Raw genomic sequence first — 24,828 nt, 5'->3', positions numbered from 1 at the left:
TTAAACAAATGTTAAGCAATACATTGCATTATGTGCATCTTTCCGGGATTTTCATAGAGTTAAGAAGCAATGTTTTAGAAGAAAAGTCAGTATAGTTTTAAAAATTGTCAATTTTTTGTGTTCTTTTTATTTGCATGTTCACCATTTAATAACAGAAAACTGGTGGTCAATACTTGAACCTCCACTATTCCTCAAGATAGTAGAACTTTTTAAGGAAGTCGTGGTACATCTTTTGAAACTCTACAAGATCGGCATTCCCCCTTCTGAAAGAAGAATTTTCAACAGTTTTCTTCATACTGCGTTGAAGGTTTTAGAAATATTACATAGGGTATGTCCAGTAACTTTTTTTTTCTTTTCCTTGTTCACCATTCCTACTAACAGATTAATAATTGGTTATTTTAACAATACTGTATTATGATTTAGATATATATTACAGCATTTTGAAAATCTGTCATCTATACTTTCCTTTAAAAGAAGTAATATATCTATACTTTGGAGGTTTGATCTTATCTGACTTTGTTAGACTTGTATAGATAAATTATATATAATCTAGCAGAATAGCATACTAGTGAATTAGAGTTTTTTTTTCTTATGAAGGACATAATTTGTTAAATAATGTCTTTTGTTATTTATAGGTGGTTATCATATAGAGAGACTTGATCCTAGCTGTGATTATGAACATTTAAACTCATGTTCTTTTGCTATTGTGTATTAATGTCTTCAATCAAATAGAACATTTCAAAGTAGAACAGATGACTAATTTGAAATTACAAACAAATAATTCATTAATTTTCCTGTTTTTTCCTGTCCTTTTTCCCAGTGTAAAAAAATGGTACCCTTTATTCATGTAACAGTTCCAAATTATAGGAAGTACAGTCTCAGCTGTTTCATTAATGATGGATTTCAGTCATCCCTGACAGCTGGTAGGTATATCTCTGCTATGCCGTTTGGTGTCTTGAGATGCTATTTAGAGGCTATGAGACATGACCTAAGGGAGAAGCAGATGTTCCTGGCTTCTAGAGTGACTGAAAAACCCACATGAATATTTGTTCTTCACTTTCTTCTCCTTAAAGTAATGTTTCCTTCATCATTTTCAGACCCTTGACCAGTACTGAGGTAAATGATGAGGGAATAAAGGAGATAGCCTTTCTGCTTTCTGTAAGCAAGAACCCTCATTGATCATTTATTTCCTTTTTTATTTTGAGTACTTTATCAAATACTTAACCTCCTGATCTTACCTTTCTTTGTATTTAGTATGTTCAAGACTCCTTTAGAGCAAGTACTTTTTCTTCTCGTAATAATTGAAGAAATGATAGCCATTTCTTTCCTAGGGAAACAAGTCATTCTCAAGTTTACCTTTCCCTAGAACAAGGCTTTCTTGCAGCATTTCAGAATTAGCTGAATTCTGCAGTAAACCACTGTTAAGATCTTCTAACTTCATAGGATGGGGCTCTACCTTTCTGTTAACTTTTGTGTAGAATTCCAGAGATTACATTTTTTCCTCCTTTCCTCTGGATTCCCTTTTCCTACGACTTCAGTGACTTATCCTTTTTTACCTGGACCATATTCCCAAGGAATTATTTTATTCATTTAATCTCTCCCCTCTATATTACCTCCTTATTTTTATTTCCCCTCTTTTTCCCCTTAGCTGTGTCTTCCTTTTACCATGAGAAAAAGGGAAGACAGGATTAAGGAAGGAGATTGAATCTTTGATCTTTCACAACTACAGACAGAACCTGAGCAAGTAACTTAAGTTGTCTACCTACCTCAAAAGTCTCAATTTCTATTGAGTAAGAACCCGGTATAGTCCCATCTCCTTTTTGATGGAGCCATACAAGATATTAGGACCTTAACTTCTTGCTAGTTGAAGGAGAAGGGAAAATAATCCAACATTTATTGAATGCTAACAATGGCCAGGATTGGAGCCTCCTTCGTACATTGCATGTTAGCACTTTGCATATATTACTCATTTAATTTTTTTTTTTTAAAGATTTATTTCTCCCCCCTCCCTCCATTGTCTGCTCTCTGTGTCCATCCGCTGTGTGTTCTTTTGCGTCTGCTTGTATTCTCATTAGGTGGCTCTGGGACCATCTGGAGTGGGAGAGAGGCGATCATCCTCTTGCACCACCTCAGCTCCCTGATCTGCTGCGTCTCTTATTATCTCTCCTCTGTGTCTCTTTTTGTTGTGTCATCTTGCTGTACCAGCTCTCCGCATGGGCCAGCACTCTCCTGCACGGGGCAGTACTCCTGCGCAGGGCAGTTCTCTGCACAGGCCAATACTCCATGCAGGCCAGCACTCCACATGGGCCAGCTTGCCTGCACCAGGAGGCCCTGGGCATTGAATCTTGGACCTCCTATATGGTATATGGGAGTCCAATTGCTTGAGCCCCATCCACTTCCCAGCCACATCCACTTGCCCATTTAATCTTTTTAACCCTGTATAGTTGATATTATTACCCCTTATTTTTACAGACCGGAAAATAAATTTTAATGTCATCGTTCATAAACTAGTATATAGCATAGTTGGAATACAAAAACCAATCTACTTTCAGATTCCCTGCTGTTTCTGTATCGGTAGTAGATGTAGTAATATATTAATAATATATCCAGAAGGGCGTTATTTTTATTTTACGTCCCCAATCCAGAGATTGACACATCCATAATTGAGAAAGATAGCATTGGATTGTGTTAAGACCCTGGACTAGGAATCAAAAGGCCATGATTTTAATCCTTTCTGTGCTGCTTCCTGTCAATATAATTTTGAACAGATCTTTCTCTTTATGACATGTAGAAATGAAGAATTACCTATAAAATAAGAATAAAAATATCTTCTCATAGTTTTCCACTATAGATGTACTTATCAACTTAATATGGTATTTGTGAAAACATTGTCCATTTGTAAGGCAGTGATTATACCCACCATTTTTTATCTGATTTATTGGGTTATTAGAAAGCTGTGTTCTTTTTTTTTTTAGGAAGCCGTATTCTTATTTGAAGTGATTATATACTCAAATAAGGATGATAGTGGTATCAATTTCTTAATATTTCTTTCTGGGAGTCCTTAGGACAGTCACTTACCTTTCATCTAGTCCTTACTTTGGAGAAAACTTTTTCCTCATTCCTACTCTGCTATAAATAGATAACTATGAATATTCGTAATCAGGAATGATTTATTTTCATCTTTGGGGAGACCCAAGTTACTTTGCAGAAACTTACTATTTCAGAAACATCTGTCTGACAAATGCATGTATTTCTTCTTTCTGCTCCACTTATTTTCCTCCCTTATGTCATGGCCTTTGGAAATTTTTTGAGTTAAAAATCATTTCCAGGCCTCCAAATAGCATCTTGAAAAATACCTTTGGTACCTGCTGTCAGGAATGTATGTATTATTTTCAGATAAATGAGTTTACTTGCAAGTAATTGGTTTATTCATTAAGTACATTTAATAATTGAAAATATAAACAATTAAAAACTAAAAAGAAAACATAGTTGAATAAAAACATACATTTCTCATTTAAATGTACTGGAAACATGTCATTTTTTTTTCCAGATTTCTTTCTTTCTCTCTTCTTCCCCCCCCCCCCCCCCCCCCCCCGGTTGTCTGTTCTGTGTGCCTATTTAATCTTACAGTATGCTACACAATATATTTGGTTCATAGTAACGCAGTCATACAGTATTTGTCCTTTTGTGTCTGGCTTGCTTTGCTCAACATAATAGCCTCCAGGTTCATACATGTTGTCTTATGTTTTATGACTTCATTACTTCTTAAAGCTGCATAATATTCCACTGTGTGAATACACCAGTTTGTTTATCCCTTCAATTGTTGATGGATACCTGGGTTGTTTCCAGCTTTTGGCAATCGTGATCGTGAATAATGTTGCTATATACATTGGTGTGCAGATATCTGTTCATGTCACTGCTCTCAGTTCTTCTGGGTATATACCCAGTAGTGGTATTGCAGAATCATGTGGCAAGTCTATATTCACCTTCTTTAGGAACTGCCAAACGGTCCTCCACAGTGGCTGTACCATTTTGCATTCCCACCAACAGTTAATAAGTGTTCCTATCTCTCCACATCCTCTCCAACACTTGTACTACTCTGTTTTAATAGAGGCCATTCTGATAGTGAAATGATATCTCATTGTTTTTTATTTTTATTTTTAAAAGATTTATTTTATTTACTTCTCTCCCCTTCCCCCCCCCCCCCCGTTATCTGCTCTCTGTGTCCATTTGCTATGTGTTCTTCTGTGTCTGCTTGGCATTCTTGTCATGTGGCACTGGGAAGCTGTGTCGTTTTTTTTGTTGCATCATCTTGCTGTATCAGCTCTCCATGTATATGGTGCCACTCCTGGGCGGCTCTCCTTGTGTGGAGGATACCCCTATGCAGCATGGCACTCCTTGCGTGCGGCAGCACTGCACAGGGGCCAGCTCACTGACCCTCTTTATAGTAGGCGGATGCTCATTGTGGTTTTGATTTGCATTTCCCTAATCATTGGTTATGTTGAGCATTTCTTCATGTGTTTTTTTGCCATTTGTATTTTTTTTTGGACAAATATCTGTTCAAGTCTTTTGCACATTTTTTAATTGGGTAGTTTGTCTTTTTATTGTTGAGTTGTAACATCTCTTTGTATATCCTGGATATTAAACCCTTATCTAACGTGTGATCTCCAAATAGTTTCTCCCTTTGAGTGGGCTGCCTTTTCACCCTTTTGACAGAGTCCTGGGAGGTGCAAAAGTGTTTATTTTGAAGAGGTGCTATTTATCAGTTTTTTCCTTGGTTGCATGTGTGTTGGGTGTAAGTTCCAAGAAATCATCACCTACGAGATCTTAAAGAGGATTCCCTATGTTTTTTCTAGTAGGTTTATGGTCCTGGCTTTTATATTTAAGTCTTTGATCCATTTTGAGTTGATTCTTGTATAGGGTGTGAGATAGGGGTCCTCTTTCATTCTTTTGGTTATAGATATTCAGTAGTTCCAGCACCATTTGTTGAAAAGACTGTTCTGTCCCATTAACAGTGACTTGGTAGGTTTGTCAAAAACAGTTGACTATATAGGTGAGAGTTTATTTCTGGGTTCTCACTTATGTTCCACTAATGGATATGTCTATCTTTATGCCAGTACCATGCTCTTTTTTTTTCTTTTTTTCTTTTAAGATTTATTTTTTATTTCTCTCCCCTTACCCCACCTCCAACCCTCCCGTTGCCCCAATGTCTGCTCTCTGTGTCCATTTGCTGTGTGTTCTTCTGTGACTGCTTCTATCCTTATCAGCGGGACCGGGAATCTGTGTTTCTTTTTGTTGCATCTTGTTGTGTCAGCTCTCCTTTTGTGCCGTGCCATTCTTGGGCAGTCTGCACTTTCTTTCACGCTAGGTGGCTCTCATTACGGGGCACAATCCTTGTGCATGGGGCTCCCCTATGCGGGGGACACCCCTCCGTGGCATGGCACTCCTTGCGTGCATCAGCACTGCGCATGGGCCAGCTCCACATGGGTCAAGGAGACTGAGGGTTTGAACTGCGGACCTCCCATGTGGTAGATGGGCGCCCTATCCATTGGGCCAAGTCCACTTCCCACCATCCTCTTTTGACCACTGTAGTTTTGTAATATGTTTCAAGGTCAGGCAGTGAAATTCCTCCTGTGTTGCTCTTCTTTTTTAGGATCCTTTGGCTATTCAGGTGCACTTTCCCTTCCAAATGAATTTGGTAATTGCCTTTTCTAATTCTGTAAAGTGAGCTGTTGGGATTTGGGTTGGTATTACATTGAATCTATAAATCAGGGAGGGCAAGATTGACATCTTCACAATATTTATTCTTCCAGTCCATGAACACGGAATGTCTTTCCATTTGTTTAGATCTTTTAAAATTTCTTTTAGCATTATTTTGTAGTTTTCTTCATATAGGTCTTGTACTCCTTTGGTTAAATTAATTCCTAGGTATTTGAGTGTTTTTGTTGCTATTGAAAATGGAATTTTCCCCCTGTTATCCTCCTCAAATTGTTCAATACTAGTGTACAAAACATTGCTGATTTTTGCGTGTTGATCTTGTATCCTGCCACTTTGCTGAACTCATTTATTAGCACAAGTAGCTTTGTCATGATATTTCAGGATTTTCTAATTACAGTATCATCATGTCGTCCACAAACAGAATTTTACTTATTCTTTTCCTATTTGGATGCCTTTATTTTTTTTCTTGTCTAATTGCCCTAGTTAGAACTTCTAAGTTGAATTTCTTGTTAGCAGCATATGGATGGCTCATGTTTTTTTTATCTGTCCTGTCAGCCTGTATCTTCTTTTATTGGGGAATTTAATCCATTCATATTCAATGATATTACTGTACATGCACTATTTATTCTATTTATTCTTTGGTTTTTTATATGTTATATCTTATTTTTGTCTGTCTTTTTACTCTTTTGGCTGTCTCTTTTATACTTTCCTCCAAGCCTGTCTCCTGTCTTTTTCTTTCATGTTCTAAGGCTTCCTCTAATATTTCCTGCAAGTCAATTCTTTTTTGCAAACTCTCTTAGTTTCTGTTTGTTTGTGACTATTTTATACTCATCTTCATAATTGAAGGACAATTTTGCTGGCTAAAGAATTCTCAGCTGGCAGTTTTTCTCTTTCACTATCCTAATTGTATCATACCACTGTCGTCTTGCCTTCGTGGTTTCGGAAGAGAAATCTGCACTAAGTCTTACTGTTCATCCCTTGTACGTGATGGTTTGCTTCTTCCTTACTGCTCTGATAATTTTCTCTTCATATGTGAAATTTGGCTTTCTGAGTTGTATGTGTCTTGGAATAGGTCTATTTGGATATATTCTGATTGGGGTACAGTGTGCGGCTTGGACATGTAAGTTCATTTCTTTTATGAAAATTGGGAAATTTTCAGCACTTATTTCCTCAGATACTCTTTCTGTCCCTTGTCCCTTCTCTTCTTCTGGAACTCCCATGACACTTATGTTGTTGCGTTTTGTGTTGTCATTCAACTCTCTGAGTCCCTGCTCAATTTTTCCCATTCTTTTCTTTCTTCAATTTTAGCTATTCTGTCTTTGATATCACTTCATCTTTCTTCTGTCATTTTGAATTTGTTCTCGTATGCCTTAAATTTGTTTTCAATCTCCCCTTTTGTGTCTTTTATTCCCATGAGCTCTGTTACTTTTCTGTTCAGGATTTCAAATTCCTCTTTGCATTCACTCAGTGTTTTGTTTTTTGTTTTTTTAAATATTCTGGTTTATTTACTACCCACCCCCCATTCCACCTGTTGTGTGCTCTCTGTCCATTTGCTGTGGTTTTTCTGTGTCTGCTTGTATTCTCATCAGGAAGCTCCGGGAACTAATCCCGGGACCTTCCAGAGTGGGAGAGAGGCAATTACTCTCTTGCACCACCTCAACTCCCTGTTCCGCTAGTCTTCTTATTCTCTCTCCTCTGTGTCTCTTGTGGTGTCATCTTTCTGCGCCAGGTCTCCATGTTGGCCAGCACTCCTGTGTTGGATGGCTTTCCTGCGCTGGGCGGCATTCCCACCCAGGATGCCATTCCTGTGCAGGGCGACATTCCTGTGTGGGCCGGCACTCTGCATGGGCCACCTCACCACGTGGGCCAGCTTTGCCTTCACCAGGAGGCCCTTTGGCATCGAATCCTGGACCTCTCCTACATGGTAGATGGGAGCCCAATTGGTTGAGCCACATCCATTTCCCTCTTCTTGATGTCATTTATCTCTTTAACCATATTGCCTTTCAGCTCATTAATTTGATTTTGGAAATTTGTGTGCATCTTGCTGATTAATTCTTTCAAATTCTTCATCTCTTCTGGGTTTTGATATAGTCCTTTTCTTGGGCCATGTCTACTATTTTCTTAGTATGGCTTGTAAGTTTTTGCTGATGGATAGGCATCTGATTAGTATGTAGTTTAACTCAAATGCTCAATTTCTTTCTCTTTTGTAGGAATTTAGTGGCAGGAGGCTGTAATGTTGCTGTTGCTCTTTGAATCTTGCCTCGATCTGGATTGCTAGGATTGTCCTGCTGGTTGTTCAGAAGTGGGCACTGGACCCAGGAATTAGTTGTAGAGTCGCTTCTTAGGGCCTTGTGGAGGAAGACTATGGAGGCCAGAAAAAGCCTTTCTTACGTATTTCTAATTTTCTTGAATGTACTTCCTTGGTCTGCCAGCAGATGGCGGTCTTTGGCAGTTCTCAGTTCAGTGCCTGGTCTGCTTATATTTGTGGCAACACAGATGGGATCAGTGTGATAGAGCTTTCTGTCTGGAAGCTATGAGCCTTATAATTCCAACTTTATCTGAGACAGTTCTCCACCCTTCCCTGGCAACCCCTTCCCTTTTCCCAGAGGTCCATTCCTCTCTGAGTCCTCAACAATCAGTCCCTGTTGGTAGAGGAAGAGATTGGGAGACTTATATGTCTTTATTCCCTTGCTGAGCCATGGCAAACAATGGCACAGCCCCACCTGGCCTGTAAGGGCTCCTGGGATACAGCAGTCCAAATTTGTGGGTCAGAAGCTGAGTCAGCCTTAGGCTGTGTCCCTCTCTCTCCCTTTTCCTGGGGCGGTAGATCCCTGGAACCCCCTTTGTCTGTAGTCACAGGCCCAGAGGCTGGGAGAGTTCTAAAATGTCTTTAGTGTGGGGGATGGTTCTGGCAGCAGTAGCTGCTGGGTTTAACTCTGAATTCTGCAGTCGCACCTTCCCTTACTTGTCCCTCTCTCCTCTGGATGGTGTTCAGCCTTTGCCTAGTGTTCTGAACCCTGGAAGATCTTTTTCTATGCTCTTTCAGTCTGTCCTTTAGGCATTTTTCTGGACTTCATTAGTTTCTGAATTTTAACAGTATATTGTAGAGATGCTGCTGTGCCAAAAGAAGAGACTTGGACATGTCTAGCTTAATTGCTATATATCATGCTGATAGCTAATCTTCTAAACCAGTGATTTACAGATTTTCTCTTTTTTTTTTTTGGCAAGAAACCTTTAATAAACCACACAGATAAGATACACTTATACATTTACCGTAAAACATCCCTGAGCTAAGGTTTATAAACCAGTATTTAAAATGTGAAATAAAAGTGATAGAACCAAATATATAGAGATTTTATTTCATATATTTTAGGCAATAATACGGTAAGTATAGTTTGTATTGAACTTCTGTGTGATTTCTTTTTGTTTAAAATTTATTTTCAAGTATTTATTGGGGGCCTACTGTGTACTTTTCATTGTAGTAGACATTAAGGATGCAGTTTTAAGAAAAAATGTGATTTCTGTGCCTTTTCACCATATAATGTAGAGAGGTTGTATACATACAAGTAAATAGGTATTTGTGCTATAGCATGGTAAGTGCTAGATTAGAGAAAACATAGCCTACTATGAGAACACATAGGAGGACTTGTAATTTAGACATAGGAGGATTAAGGAGGGGTTTCTGGAGAAAAATGTGTCTTAATTGCCAGTCTTATTCACCATACAAATATATTTTTTAAGCTTCTCTTGATTTTGTTTGTAAATTTTAAAAAATCTTTTATTATCCTTTTTTTTAAAGATACAAAAATCACAATGCATGTAAATTTGTATGCAGATCTTTCAAATTGATGTTCCATTCAGTTTTGAATTGCCCTATTTTTAAAGCATTGTTAACTGATTTTCTCTGTAGTTACCAAATCATTATGGCTAAGTTAACTATTAGCCATAGTCCCTACCCTGACCACCTCAGTCTTAAGTTTAGCTAAAATTTGGGTACTGTTCTTTAACCAAACCTGGTTTCAGAACTCGTTTTATTCTAACATAACATTTCTGTTAAAAAACTTACACGGCATATCAGAATACCTCTAAATTCTGTGTATCTGTAGGATATAAAAACTGTAACTACTGCTTGCTGTTGAGGAAGGGAGCTGTAGTTTACCTTCTATATCTAAAATATTTAAGGTCAAGAAAAATATATAACAAATATTAATGGGATGTGAATCAGTTTCTTCAAGAGTCACTACATTTTAGAGTCCAATGGGATTAAAAGTTAGTTTGTACATTTATAAGTGTAAATATTTGAGGGGGAAAAGCCATTGTGTTTTTAATGTAATTATTGTGTATATTTTCTTTTTAGTAGAGTTTTGGCTAATAATTTCAAAGTTGATTGTAGTACAGTACTACAATCACTTATTCAAAGAGACTGGCAAACTTTTTCTTTAAAGGGCCAGATAGTAAATATTTTATGCTTTATGGCCATTAGTTTCTGTTGTGTCTACTCAGTTTTGCCTCTGACAATATGTAGATGAAATAAATGGGCATGGTTGCTTTACAATAAAATTTTATTAGAAGAAAAACAGTGTGTAGACAGGATCTGGCTGACCTCCCCTGTAGGATTAAGATTTTGATCTCCTGTGTAACCTAAGTATCTTTGTTCTGTATGGAAGTCAGGAATAGCAGTTTCATTCTGATCAGTTCTCCCAATTTATAATAATGTATATCTAACCAAAGATATACATTAATCAAAATTGTGAAAAAAAAGAGCCCGAGGTGCTTTTTTCAATGAATATATAGATTAAAGGTGTCAACTTTGAAAATGAAAGCAGTATTGTTAAAAATGTGCTCCTTTTCCTTTTCTTTTTCCTTTTCTTTCCACCTGTGAGGGGGTCTAGGTTTTTTTGTGTTTTTAAAAATCATTTTCTTGCTTTCTTGCGCTCTCTCGCATGGGCTCTCTCTCTCTCTCTTTCTCTATATATTTTCACACTTTTACAATAAAGTTAATTAAGACATATATATATGTTAAACATCAGTAGTCCATCTCAGTCCTCCTCTTATCTCCTTTAAGAATCCACTACCTACCACCAGCTTCTAAAGAGATTTTCCTGCATTTTCTTTTCTTGCTTGTATATTTAGGTTTTTGATCCATTTTGAGTTAATTTTTATATAAGGTGTGAGATAAGGATCCTCTTTCCTTCTTTAGGCTATGGATATCAAGTTCTTTCAGCACCATTTCTTGAATGAACTGTTCTGTCCAAGCTGGGTGGGTTTGACAGGCTAAAGGGTCTGTTTCTTAACCATCAGTTTGGTTCCTTTGGTCTATGTGTCCACCTTTATGCCAGTACCATGCTGTTTTTATCACTGTAATGAAGTAATATGATTTGAAGTCCAGATGTAAGAGTCCTCCAACTTCATTTTTCCTTTTCAAGATGTTTCTGGCTATTCAGGACCTCTTACCCTTCCGAATAAATTTGATAATCATGTTTTCTATTTATTTTAAAAATGGTGGTAGAATTTTTATTGGTGTTGCATTGAATCTGTGTATCAATTTGTAGAATTGACATCTTAATGATATTTAGTCTTCCAGTCCGTGAGCATGGAATAGTCTTCTAATTATTTAGATCATTTTAAATTTTTTTTAACAATGAGTTATAGTTTTCTGAATACAAGTGCTTTACATCATTGGTTGAATTTATTTCTAAATATTTTATTCTTTTAGTTGCTATTGTAAAGGGAATTTTTTTTTTTTTAACTTCTCAGATTGCATATTACTAGGGTCTTTTAAAGTCTGTTTCATCTAATGTAAGTGTTAGGTACTATGGCTTTTTTTTTTTTTTTTTTTTGACACTGAATGCATGGAATATCTTTTTCCAGCGTTTTCACTTTCAATCTGTTGATATTGTTGGGTCTAAAGTGAGTCTCTTGAAGACAGCATACAGGTAGCTCATATTTTCTTATCCATTCTGCCAGGCTGTATCCTTTGATTAGGGAGTTTACCCCATTAACATTTAGTGTTATTGTTGTAAAAGCAGTTCTTATTTCACCCATTTTGACCTTTGGGTTTTATCTGTCATGTTTTATTCTCACCATTCTTTTGATACTTTTATTTACTTTTAGTGACATAATCTTCATTTCTAGACTCTCTTCCAAGCTTCTCTCTCCTGTCTTGTCTTTTCAAACAGTAGCACACCCTGTCATATTCCCTGCAAAACTGGTCTCTTGGTTACAAACTCTCTCAGTTTCTGTTTATCTGTGAATATTCTAAACTCACCATCATTTTTGAAAGACTGTCTTGCTGGATATAAGATTCTTGGCTGTCAGTTTTTCTCTTTTTCTTGCAGTATCATAAATATATCCAGGCGGCAGACTTGGCCCAATGGTTAGGGCGTCTGTCTACCACATGGGAGGTTCGCGGTTCAAACCCCGGGTCTCCTTGACTCGTGTGGAGCTGGCCCATGCGCAGTGCTAATGCATGCAAGGAGTGCCGTGCCATGCAGCCCCACGCGCAAGGAGTGTGGGCCTGTAATGAGAGCCGCCCAGCGCAAAAGAAAGTACAGCCTGCCTAAGAATGACGCCGTCCACACAGAGAGCTGACACAACAACAAGATGATGCAACAAAAAGAGACACAGATTCCTGTGCCTCTGACAACAGAAGCGGACAAAGAAACAAGACGCAGCAAATAGACACAGAGAACAGACAACTGGGGGCGGGGAGGGGAATAAATAAATAAATAAATAAATCTTTAAAAATATATATATATTCTACCACTGTCTTCTTGCCTCCATGGTTTCTGGTAAGAAATCAGCACTTAATCTTATTGGGTATCCCTTAAATGTTATGCATTGCTTTCCTCTTGCTGCCCTAAGAATTCTCTCTTTGTCTTTGGCATTTGACATTCTGATTAGTATGTGTCTTGGAGGTGGTCTATTCATATTTATTTGGATGGGAGTATGTCCTTCAGTAGGATTGGGAAATTTTCTACCATTATTTCTTCAATATTGCTTTTGCTCTTTTCCCTTCTCTTCTCCTTCTGGAACATCCATGACACAAAAGTTTGCACATCTCTTACTGTCATTTAGTTCCCTGAGATCTTGTTCAATTCTTTCTGTTCTTTCGTATGTTCACTTTCAGAGGCCGTTTTTTCAAGCTCACCAATCCTTCTGCCTCCTCAAATCTGCTATTATATGATTCCAGGGTATTTTTAATTTCATTTATTGTACCTTTCATTCCCATAAGATCTGCTGTTTTTCTCTGTATAATTTCAGATTCTTCTTTGTGCTCATCCAGTGTCTTCATATCCTTAATTTCTTTAACCATCTCATTGAATTTATTAAGGAGACTTGTTTGAGCATCTATGATTAGTTGTCTCAATTCCTTTATGTCATCTTGAGGGTTATCTTGTTCCTTTAACTGGGCCATATCTTTTTGCTTCTTGATGTGAATTGTAATTTTTGGTTAGTGTCTTGGCATCTGGCTTACTAGAGTATTCTGGGTGCAGTTTTTCTCTTTAGTTTAGGGCTTTCTTGCCCTTTCTCCCTTGTTGGTTATATAGTAGGAGCCAAGGATGTAATTGGTAATGTAAGCTGTGGAGGCTCAAGCTGCCTGCATTGCCCAAGGTACAGATGAAACTTCTCCTAGCTTTCTCCTTTGACAGGGTTAGGGACAGAAACACAGCTGTGTGTAATAATCCAAGTCGTACAGGCCTAAACTCTAGTTGCCCAGAGAGAATGATGAAGCTTCATGCCCCTTCCTCCCCTGCCTAGGGTGGGAATGGAGCTGCAGGTGTGGGCAGCAGTCTGTGCCTTACGGGTAAAAAATGACCACAGTTACCCCGGTAGACTTAGGACTGTTCGGTCTTTGCAAACCGAATGTACCTGTAGTTACCCAAAGAGACTGGTACAGGCTGCCAGCCTCTTCCCTGCTAGAGGTGAGACTGAAGCCTAGGCTAGGGCTGCAGGCCAATCTGGGCGAAAGAAACTGGTCTCTATTTTCACTGTGATTTTTGCATCAGCCTACCTCTCATGCCAGGAGCAGAGTAAAAATGGCAGCCACTGGCCTCTTTCCAATTTGGACAGGTTCAAACTTTAGCTGTTCTTAGGGTTATACTTCAGCCACCTGGATTTACTAATCTGTAGCTGAAGTCAGTGGCCAGCCCCTCTCTCCCTGCCCTGTTTTTGGGAAATGGAACTTCTAACTCCAGCCACAGAACCGCTCTCGAGGTGGTTTGCGCTGCCAGAGTAGAATGATCACCAGCCTTGGTAGCGTGGCCTGTATTCTTCTGGAGAGGCTGGCGTAGGTCCCCCCAGCTTCCTCCTTGCCGGATGTGGGACTGGGATTTAGGCTAGAGCTGCAATCCTATCTGAATGGAAAGGAGCTGGTCCCTACAAGCACTATAATTTTCAGTCACCCCTCTTTCCCTTGTGCCAGGGATGGAGTTAAAATCACAGCTACCAGCCTCTTTCTGACTTGGATACGTTCAAACTTCAGCCGTCCTTAGGGTTGTACTAATCATTAGCTGAAGTTGGTGCCCAGCTGTCTTTTTCTTCCCCGTTTTTGTGAGGTGGAACTTCCAATTCCAACAGTGGAGTAGCCTGAGGCAACTTGTGCCCCAGGAGGATACCTCCTTCCATTTTTTTCAAGGATGTTGCCAGGTGCATTTATGGTCTCCTAGAGCACCCAAATGGGTGTTTTAGGTAGCTCTGGTGATTAGTAATTACCTTGTAGCCGGAGCTGACCCTAGGAGTGCCTTACTCTGCCGCCATCTTTATGGTTGTCTTTCCTTCATATTTTGACACTGTTATTTGGGATTATATCATCTTGGCGTTACTTTTATCACGATGAAGTGTGCCTATTTTTCCTTAACATATGCTTGTCTTGAAATCTACTTTCAGAATGACTCCCCAGCTGCTGCTTTCTGCTTTTTTGTTCTGTTTTTTTTCTTACTTCCTTCTTGCCTGCCTGCCTCTTTCCTCCCTCCCACCTACCCATCCACCCTGGGCACTCATGGTTTAAGAGTTAGCCAAATATATGAGGGGACTTTGCACACAGATTTTGGAGCTTCATGTTCTCAATTTCTTTCTGGGATTCTCTTCCTTATTTCTGGGGCAGCCCCAATCTCTGACCTTTGACTCCTCTGTTCTGGTAAGACTGTTTCTTTTTGCTTGAGCTTGAGCTCTATACTTTGTCCGTTATTTTTATTTTCGAGTGCCACAGGGGAAAATGTGGTTCTTCTGTGTGCTTTCCTCCATTCAGGGGTGTCCATCCCTATTTCTGCTTTTGGCTGGTCTCTAGTTAATTTTTTCCCCAAATATATTGTCCAGAGTTTATAAAGTTATTGGTAGGAAGAGCAGTCTGATACAAGCTCTGCCATATTCAGTGTCAGAACTCCTCTGCTATCTTTTAATTTAGAACAAATCCCCACCTTTTTTTTTCCTGACCTTGACTTGTTGCAGAGTCCTGACCAGTTTTCTTGTAAAAGCCTACAATTTAGATTTGTCTGATTACTTTCTCAAGGTGATGTTTAGCTTGTTCTTTTATCCTTTAAATTTCCTCTAAATGTGAATTTAGATAGAGGCTTGATTGGATTTAGGTTAAACATTTTTTGCTTCATAGATGATTTGTGTACTTCCTGTTGCATTGTATCAGCAGGAACATGTTTGATTGTCCCAGTATTGGTGATAATTAGTTTAATCATTCAGGTAAGGTGATATTCTTCATTGTAAAGATTTTTTGGTGGTAATCTCTGCAGTGGTATTTTGTATCCTCTCCATTTTTCTCATCTCCAAATGTCATCTCATAGAGTTTATTCTGATCAGATGGTAGCACTTAACAAGCTTTAGCTATTGTTATTTAGGTCCTATTCCTCAAACAAAGTCCCTCTTGAATTACTTACTGTTCTCAGTTTCTTTACTCTGTATATGCTTTAATGGTACATATCTCATACTGGGCTACAAATATCTTTCTTGTCTACTAGATTGAGATATTGAATGCCAATATTATATCTTAGAAATTTTTGTATTTCCCATAGCACTAAATAAATATTTTGTTAATATTAAGAGAAAATGGGGAAGCGGACTTGGCCCAGTGGATGGGGCATCCGTCTGCCGCGTGGGAGGTCTGTGGTTCGAGCCCCGGGCCTCTTTGACACATGTGGAGCTGGCCCACGTGCAGTGCTGATGTGTGCTGAGAGTGCTGTGCCACGCGGGGGTGTCCATCACATAGGGGAGCCCCATGTGCGAAGAGTGTGCCCCATAGGGGGAGCCGCCCAGTGCAAAAGAGAGTGCAGCCTGCCTGGGAGTGGCGCCGCACACACGGAGAGTTGGCGCAGCAAGATGATGCAACAAGGAGAAGCACGGATTCCCAAGAAGAAACACGGATTCCCGTGCCACTGACAAGAGAAGCAGACCAAAAAAAAAAAAAAAAAAAAAGAACACACAGCAGATGGACACAGATAACAGACAACTGGGGTGGGGGAGAGAAATAAATAAAAATAAATTTAAAAAAAAAAAAAAAGAGAAAATGAGCTAAGGAATCTCCAAAGCCTATTTCTGTTTAAACATTTGCAATCTCTGTGTTTGGTAATGGTTAATTGTTTAATTATACTTTTTTTTTGTAGGTAAATGAGAAAACGGGACAGATTATACAGTATGATAAATTTTATGTGCATGAAGTACAAGAATTGATAGACATAAGAAATGATTATATCAACTGGGTCCAGCAGCAGGCCTATGGAATGGTATGTTTCCTGTTGCATTTTATTCATTTTTTATGTATCATTTGTTCTCAAACAAAAGAAACCATTGTATTTTTTTAAACACCAAAATTTAGTGATAGAGCTTATTTTTGAAATAAAAACATATTGCAATTGAATAGATATATTAGGCAATATTTATAAGCATGCATTCTACTCTTACACCAATGCCAAACCAAAGAGATAGATTATACTTTACTAAAGAAAAATGTTAAGTATGACATAGATTTTTAACTGCCATTTCTTTTACATCAGCTTGCCTCTTAATTCTCTAATGTTCAGAATATGGACATCCCTTTTACTAGCACTCTGATGTGTTACTGTTGTGAGATCAGTGCTTCACAACTACCAGAAGAGAGCTTTAGGTCATTCATTGTATTTTTGACTTTTATCCTTTTATGTATTAAATTAATAACACATAAATTATGTATGTTTGACATATATCCACATGTATACATAGTTCTCCTTTCCATGCAGCGAAATCTTTAAGAACTAGTCATTTAATTTTCCATTAAAATAGTAGAATATTCATATCAAAATGGGGCACATAAATTTCAGTATAGAAATGAGTAAGCAGCCAGATGTATGGTAGGTTTGATAATCTTATTTGCTAACCATGTTGGTATACTTTAGGCTGTTATTCTCCCCCATTCCCTGAAGCAGACAATTTAAGCAATATGTGTATAGTCATTGTAGAAGGGTGAATAGCCTTTCATTGTTTACTTGGCACCAACTATAAGCTCCTTGTGGGTAGGCAGTCTGTCAGTTTATTCACCAGCACTAAAACAGTGTCTGGCATGTGCCTAGTAGTCACAAAGAAAGTTCAGTATTTTTAAAATACTGGCTTGATTAGTGCATGCTGTTTTTAGGATACTGTTACCTCCAGGAACCAGGCCAAGTCTAGAAAATATATATATTTTTAAGAATGTTATTTTATTACTTTGAAAGATAGTGTGTTCTTGCCCAAGTTTGAATAAGGTGTTAAGTCTGTGTTCACAATATTCAGTCCTAACCCACTTCTTCATCTTTGTGAATAGAACTTCTGTTCCTCTTCCGTCCATTGAAGACAGATTTTTATTCCTTACTCAAATAGGAAATTTTGGTCATAGAATCTAGAACATCTTTTGATTCCCTAAGTACTTGGGTTTGTATTGGAAGAGACTTTTTTTTACTTTTCCCCAAAGTCACTGGGAAACTAGATCAGGTTTATAGCCACCTAGAGATTTAGGTTCTGTTCGTTTTTTTATTCAGTAAATATTTATTGATAATCTTTATAACAGGCACAGATTTAGGTACTAGAAATAGAGTAGTGAACCAGAGAGAAAAGTGTCCTGTTCTCATGGAGTTTATAATCTGTAATAAACTTTAATCTATAAATTCTGTGAAAGATGAAGAGTAAATATAAAAAACATCAGTTAATAATATGCACTTTAATAGAGAATTCAAAAAAGGGATGTGATAAAAATTGGATGGTTTCTGTGAAGAAGTATGAGCTGTGATTTGAATGACAGGACACAGCCATGTAAGATCAGGGCAGAGGAAATTTTAGCAAATATGAACATATAGTAAAAGTCCTTAGGGAGAGAATGTGACTCAAGCAGTTAAGCACCTGCCTTCCATGTGGGAGGTCCTCGGTTTGGTTCCTGATGCCTCCTGAAAAACAAAAAACAAAAACAAGCAAAAAAATGATAAAACCAACTCAGGGAAACCAATGTGGCTCAGTAGTTGAGTGCTAGCTTGCCAAAGGTTCAATCTGTGGCCCCCTAATACCTCAAAAAAAAAAAAAACGACCTTAGATGGGAACAAGCTTGACATATTTGAAGGATAGAAAGAGGAACAGTGTAGCTAATATATAGGAATAGTGGGAGTTGAGGGTGGAATCAGAGAAATGAGCAAGCACCACATCATTGAGCGCTTAGTAAGTTAGGGTTAGGAATTTAGATTTTATATTTCTAAACAATTGCTCTGTCAGCTGTGTGAAAATGGAGTGTGGGGAATGGGGCAAAAATGAAATGGGCAGACCAGTTAGAAGGGTATTTTAGTAGATTAGAGAAGAGAAAAAGATGGACTTGACTAGGATGGTAGTAGTGAAGATGGAAGAAGGGAGTGGACTTGGAATACCTCTTGGAGGGAGAATGGATAGAATTGCTAATGGATTGGATATGGGAGGTGTAGGGAGGAGAGAAGTCTAAAAGGGAATTTAAAGAGTTGCTAATGAGGAAGGAGAAAAAGACAGTTATGGAAATCAAGTGAAAAATTTGCTGAGAAGTAGGATAAGATCATGGACTTGAGCAATGACTTTGGGTACTTGAAGGTGATTAGTGACCTTGATAATGCCATTATAGGGTGGGTTAAGCTGAAGAGAAATTTGGAGATGTGAAAGTAGGAGCACAACTGAAAACGTAGGCAGTACTTTTAAGAAGTCCCACTTTTAAAAGGAACAGAAGAGTGGAGTGGAGTGGTGACTGGAGTCAAGGGTCAGTTTTGTTTTTTGTTTTTTAATAAGATATTATTGAAGTATACCACTCATACATGAACATGCAAGAACAATAAATATATAGTAAGAGTTGTGAATTTACAAACAAGCAAGCATTTCATACAAGACTTCCAGATACCCCACCCCCACCACCTTGCTTTGTTGTGAAACATTTATGAACTAGGAAAGAGCATTGTCAAAATATTACTAATTATAGCCATACTTTACATTTTGTGTATTCTCCCCCAACCCATCCGATTATTAACTCATGTATTAATAGTATGTATTTGAATGTATAGTTTGTTTATAATAATGTACAGTTAATGAATGTTTTTATATTCTGTTAATCACAGTCTATCTTCCACCACTTGATTACCTGTTATCCAGTCCCATGCATTGTACAATCCATTCAAAGTGTACATTCAGTGGCTGTCATCACCTCAATGTTAATTAAATAAATTTTTTTTTTTAATTTAAAAAAATTTAGTTTTTAAACTTTTATTTAGGAGGTACTGGGGATTGAACCCAGGACCTCGTAAATGGGAAGCAGGTGCTGAGCCACTAAGCTATATCCACTTCCCAATGAGTTGTTTTTTTTTTCCATTTGCTTTTTGATTATTAGGAGGTATTGGGGATTGAACCTGGGACCTTGGAAATGGGAAGCAGGCGCTCAACCACTTGAGCTACATCTGATCCCCAGTTATTTATTTATTTTAAAATCAATTTTATTGAAATGTTCAAAAACCATGCAGTTAATCTAAAGTATACAATCACTGGTATTTGGTATAATCCCAAAGTTATGCATTCATCACTTCAATGAATATTAGGGCATTTTCATTACTCCAAAAAAAAAAAGGAAAAGAAAAAACAAAAACGAAGTAACACAGAAAACCCTGCACCTCTCCATCTCTTTATCCTTCCTCTGCCATACATAACTGCTAATCTATTTCTGTCTTTATAATTTATTTGTGTTTACATTTGACATAGAGTCAAACAGTATGTAGTACATTTTGTCTAGTTTCTTTCACTTAGCATGCTTTCTTTTTTTTAATTAAAAAATTTGGGGAACATTTATTGGTAAAGTACATTTAAAAAAATACACAGACATGTTACAATTTACAGATCACAGATACAGATGCTCCACACCTCTTTCTAAGCTGGTATCCACAAGACTGGAATATTTGCAATATCGGGGGCAAGAGGTATCCTAAAACAACAAAACAGGGTGAACTTTTCAATTTTATTTATTTATTTATTGAAATATATCACTCATACATTAATGTACATAAACAATAAATGTATAAAATATTTGTGAACTTACAAAACAAACATATGTAACATCATACAGGACTCTCACAACTCAACCTACCACCAATAACTTGCTTTGTTGTTAAACCCTTTTAACTAATGATCAAAGAGCATTGTCAAAATATTGCTGCTAGCCAAAGTATTTTCCCCCAACCAACCCTATTATTATTATCTTTATATCATTTATATAGGAACATACATAAACAATTAAGTGTATAGTAAAAGTTGTGAACTTACAAAGCAAACATGCATAACATCATGCAGGGGTCCCATACATCAACCCTCCACCACCACCTTGCATTGTCATGAAATGTTTGTTACAAATTATGAAAGACTATTGTCAAAATCTTTCTGCTAATCATAGTCCTTATCTTATATTTGATGTGTTTTCCCCCCAACCCACCCTGTTATTATTTTTTAAACATATTTTTTATGACAAGAGTTTTAAACTTAAAAATCATGCACATGTGCAGAATTCCCAAACAACACCCCTCCATCAACATACCACATTGTGGTGGAATATTTGCTACAGATAAGATAATATCATCTGGCTATTACCGTGTCCATAGTGCACATTTGGCTCACATTTTTCATACTGCCTCATTATCAACATAGTACATCTTTCACATAGATTCAAGAATATTATTACTGCTAACCACAGTCCATGGGTCACTACAGCTGTATTTTTCCCATGCTTCTCCACATTCCCAACACCATGCAGTAGTGATATACATTTGCTCTAGCTCACAAAGGACACTCTTGTATCTGTACCATCAGGTACAATTCTCATCCACCTCTTGGTATACTGTGCCATTCATTTCCTAGATTATTCTCTGGCATTCTGTCAGTTGACATTTACATACCTGGACTACCATTTTTAGCCACATCCCCATTTATAAACTAGCTATTACTCACTATGTGTTACCATCCACTCTATACATTTCTATACTTTTGTGGTAAACTTAATTAAAACTTCTACATACATTAAAAATCAGTACTGTCAGTCTTCCTCTTATCTCCTTTAAGAATCCACCACCTACCACCAAATCTTGAAGATATTTTCCTACAATTTCTTCTAGAGGTTTTATGGTTATTGCTTTTATTTTCAGGTTTTTGATCCATTTTTAGTTAATTTTTGGAGAAGGCATGAGATGGGGTCCTTTTTCCTTCTTTTGGCTATGGATATCCAATTCTTTCAGCACCATTTGTTGACTGGACAGTTCTGCCCGCTTGTCTGGGTTTGACAGGCTAGTCAAAAATCACTTGACCATACAGACTGCTTCTGAGACATCAATTTGGTTCCATTGGTCTATGTGTATTTATGTGTCTTTACACCAGTACACTGCTGTTTTTACCACTACAGCTAAGTATTATGATATAAAGTCTGAAGATGAGGGTTCACTTTTCCTTTTTATGATGTTTCTGGCTAAACAGGACCCCTTACCCTTCCAAATAAATTTGATGATCATGTTTTCAATTTTTTTTTAATGCTGGTAGAATTTTTATTGGGATTGCATTGAATGTATATCAGTTTGAGTAGAATTAACATCTTAATGATATTTAGTCTTCCAATTCATGAGCATGGAATGTTCTTCCAGTTATTTAGGCCTTTTTTGATTTCTTTTAACATTGAGTTGCAGTTTTCTGAATACAAGTTATTTATATCATTTGTTAAATTTATTCCTGACTATTTGAGTTTTATCTGTCATATTTTATTTTTACCACTCTTGACACTTTTAGTTACTTTTATTGATAGAATCTTCATTTCCAGACTCTTCCAGGCCTCTCTCTCCTGTCTTTTCTGACTCTAGCACACCCTTTAATATTTCCTGAAAATATGGTCTCTTGCTTAGAAATTCAGCTTCTGTTTATCTGAATATTCTATACTCACCCTCATTTTTGAAAGACAGTCTTGTCGGATATAGCTGGAAGTTTTTCTCTTGTATTTTAAATATATCAGACCACTGTCTTCTTGCCTCCATGGCTTCTGGTAAGAAATCAGCACTTAATCTTATTGGGTATTCCTTATATGTTATGCATTGCTTTTCTCTTGCTGTTCTCAGAATTCTCTCTTTGTCTTTGGCATTTGACATTCTGATTAGTATGTGTCTTGGAGTTGGTCTATTTGGATTTTTTCAGATGTGAGTACACTATGCTTCTTGGATATTGATATGCATGTTCTTCAATAAGGTTGGGAAATTTTCTACCATTATTTCTTCAAATATTCCTTCTGCCCCTTTTCCTTTCTCTTCTCCTTCTGGGACATGTATGACATGTATGTTTGCATACCTTTTGCTGTCATTTAGTTCCCTGAGACTTGTTCAATTTTTTCCATTCTTCATCTGTTCTTTTGTATGTTTACTTTCAGAGGCCATTTCTTCAAGCTCACCAGTCCTTCTGCTTCCTCAAATCTGCTATTATATGATTCCAGTGTTTTTAAAATTTCATTTATTGCACTTTTCATTCCTATAAGATCTTCTGTTTTTCTTGTATGCTTTCAAATTCTTCTTTGTGCTCATCCAATGTCTTCTTTTTTTTTTTTTAAGATTTATTTTTTATTTATTTCTCTCCCCTTACCCCCCCCCCCCCCATGCCCCAGTTGTCTGCTGTCTGTGTCCATTCGCTGTGTGTTCTGTGACCACTTCCATCCTTATCAGCGGCACTGGAAATCTGTGTTTCTTTTTGTTGTGTCAGCTTTCCGTGTGTGTGATGCCGTTCTTGGGCAGGCTGCACTTTGTTTCGCGCTGGGTGGCTCTCCTTACGGGGCGCACTCCTTGCACGTGGGGCTCCCCTACACGCATGGCACTCCTTGTGCGCATCAGCACTGTGCATGGGCCAGCTGCACATGGGTCAAGGAGGCCTGGGGTTTGAACTGTGGACCTCCGATGTGGTAGGCGGACACCCTATCCATTGGGCCAAGTCCACTTCCCCCAATGTCTTCTTAGTAAACTTAATCTCTTTCACCATCTCACTGAATTTATTAAGGAGCTTTGTTTGAACATCTGTGATTAGTTGTCTCAATTCCTTTATGTCATCTGGAGGGTTATCTTGTTCCTTTAACTGGACCGTAGCTTCCTGTTTCTTAGTGTGGATTGTAATTTTTTGTTGGTGTCTTGGTATCTGGATCACTAGAGTATTTACTCTGGGTGCAGTTTTTCTCTTTAGTTTAGGGCTTCCTGCCCTTTCTCCCTTGCTGGTTATGTAGTAGGAGTCAAGGTTGTAATTGGTGCTGTAAGTTGTGGAGGCTCAAACTGCCCTCATTGCACCAGGGACCAATGAGGCTTCTCCCAACTTTCTCCTCTGTCAGGGGTAAGGACAGAGTCACAGCTGTGTGGAATAATCCAAGTTATGCAGGCCTAGACTGTAGTTGCCCAGAGAGACTGATGAAGCTTCACGCCCCTTTCTCCCCTGCCTGGGGTAAGGATGGCGCTGCAGGTATGGGCTGCAGTCTGTACAGTGTGGGTCCAGGATGACCGTAGTTGCCTCATTAGACTTCAGATTTTCAATCTGTGCCAGCCAGATGTATCTGCAGTACCTGGATAGGCTGGTGCGGGGCCCACCAGCCTCCTCTCTTCCAGAGGTAGAGTTGAAGCCTAATCTAGGGCTGCAGACCCATCTAGTGAAAGAAAGGGGTTCCTGCCGTCAGTCTGGCTTCCCCTCATGCTAAGGGCGGAGTCAAAATGGTGGCCACCGGTCCTTTTCCAACTTGGGCAGATTCACACCCCAGCTGTTCCCAGGGTTATATCTTAGCCAGCCGAGTTTACCAATCAGTAGCTGAAATGGGCAGCCAACTGTCTTCTCCTCCCCTGTTTCTGGGAAATGGACCTTCCAATTCCAGCCACAGAATACCTCCTGGGATGGCTTGTGCCGCCAGAGTAGGATAATCACCGGCCTCTGCAGCTTGGACATTAATTTCCTGGAGAGGCTGGCACAGGTCCCTGCAGCTTCCTCCCTGCTGGAGGTGGCACTGGGGCCTAGGCTAGAGCTGCCATCTGATGTAGATGGAAAGAAGCCGGTTCCCCACCAGCACTGTGATTTTCATTCTGTCCCACTTCCCTTCGTGCCAGGTGTGGAGTTAAGATGGTGGGTACTGGCCTCTTTCTGACTGACTTGGACACATTCAAACTTTGGCTGTTCTCAGGATTATACTTTACGCTGCTGAATTTACTCATCGGTAGGTGAAGTTGGTGCCCAACCGTCTTTTCCTCCCCCGTTTTTGGGAAGTGGAGCTTTTAATTCCCGCTACGAAACAGCTCCTGAGGTGGCTTGTGTCTCCAGTGGAGGATGGACAGTGGCCTCTGTGGAGAGCTCTATTACGAGTCTTCTCTGCAGATGGGCAGTCTCCTCCCTCCATCCCTTTAAGGATGTTTCAGGATGCTCTTCTGGCCTCCTGGAGCCCCCAAACAGGTGCTTCAGCTAGCTCCAGATAGCTCTGGGTGTTTAGTAACTGCCCTGTAGCAGGAGCTGACTTAGGAGCTCCTTACTCTGCCGCCATCTTGCTGGTTCTATTTATTTATTTTTTATTTTTGACGCTTTTAGGAGGCACCAGGGATTGAACCCAGACCTCATATATGGGAA

At 38.5% G+C, this 24,828-nt stretch overlaps 1 protein-coding gene across 5 annotated transcripts in view; it reads left to right on the top strand.

Annotated features, from left to right (window-relative positions):
• Nucleotides 1-24,828, top strand: part of HERC4 (HECT and RLD domain containing E3 ubiquitin protein ligase 4) — a 137,842-nt gene that overhangs the window by 68,539 nt on the left and 44,475 nt on the right. For all 5 annotated transcript variants that reach the window (XM_058298914.2, XM_071215827.1, XM_058298917.2 and 2 more), the window contains 2 exons: nucleotides 156-328; nucleotides 16,332-16,451. In XM_058298914.2, the coding sequence (XP_058154897.1) occupies nucleotides 156-328; nucleotides 16,332-16,451 (293 nt within the window). The remainder of the gene's footprint in view (nucleotides 1-155; nucleotides 329-16,331; nucleotides 16,452-24,828) is intronic.

The sequence above is a fragment of the Dasypus novemcinctus genome, chromosome 6 (genome assembly GCF_030445035.2).
Source record: "Dasypus novemcinctus isolate mDasNov1 chromosome 6, mDasNov1.1.hap2, whole genome shotgun sequence".
NCBI lineage: Eukaryota > Metazoa > Chordata > Mammalia > Cingulata > Dasypodidae > Dasypus > Dasypus novemcinctus.
Note: the sequence above shows the minus strand (reverse complement) of the source record. Positions and strands in the feature narration are given on the sequence as shown.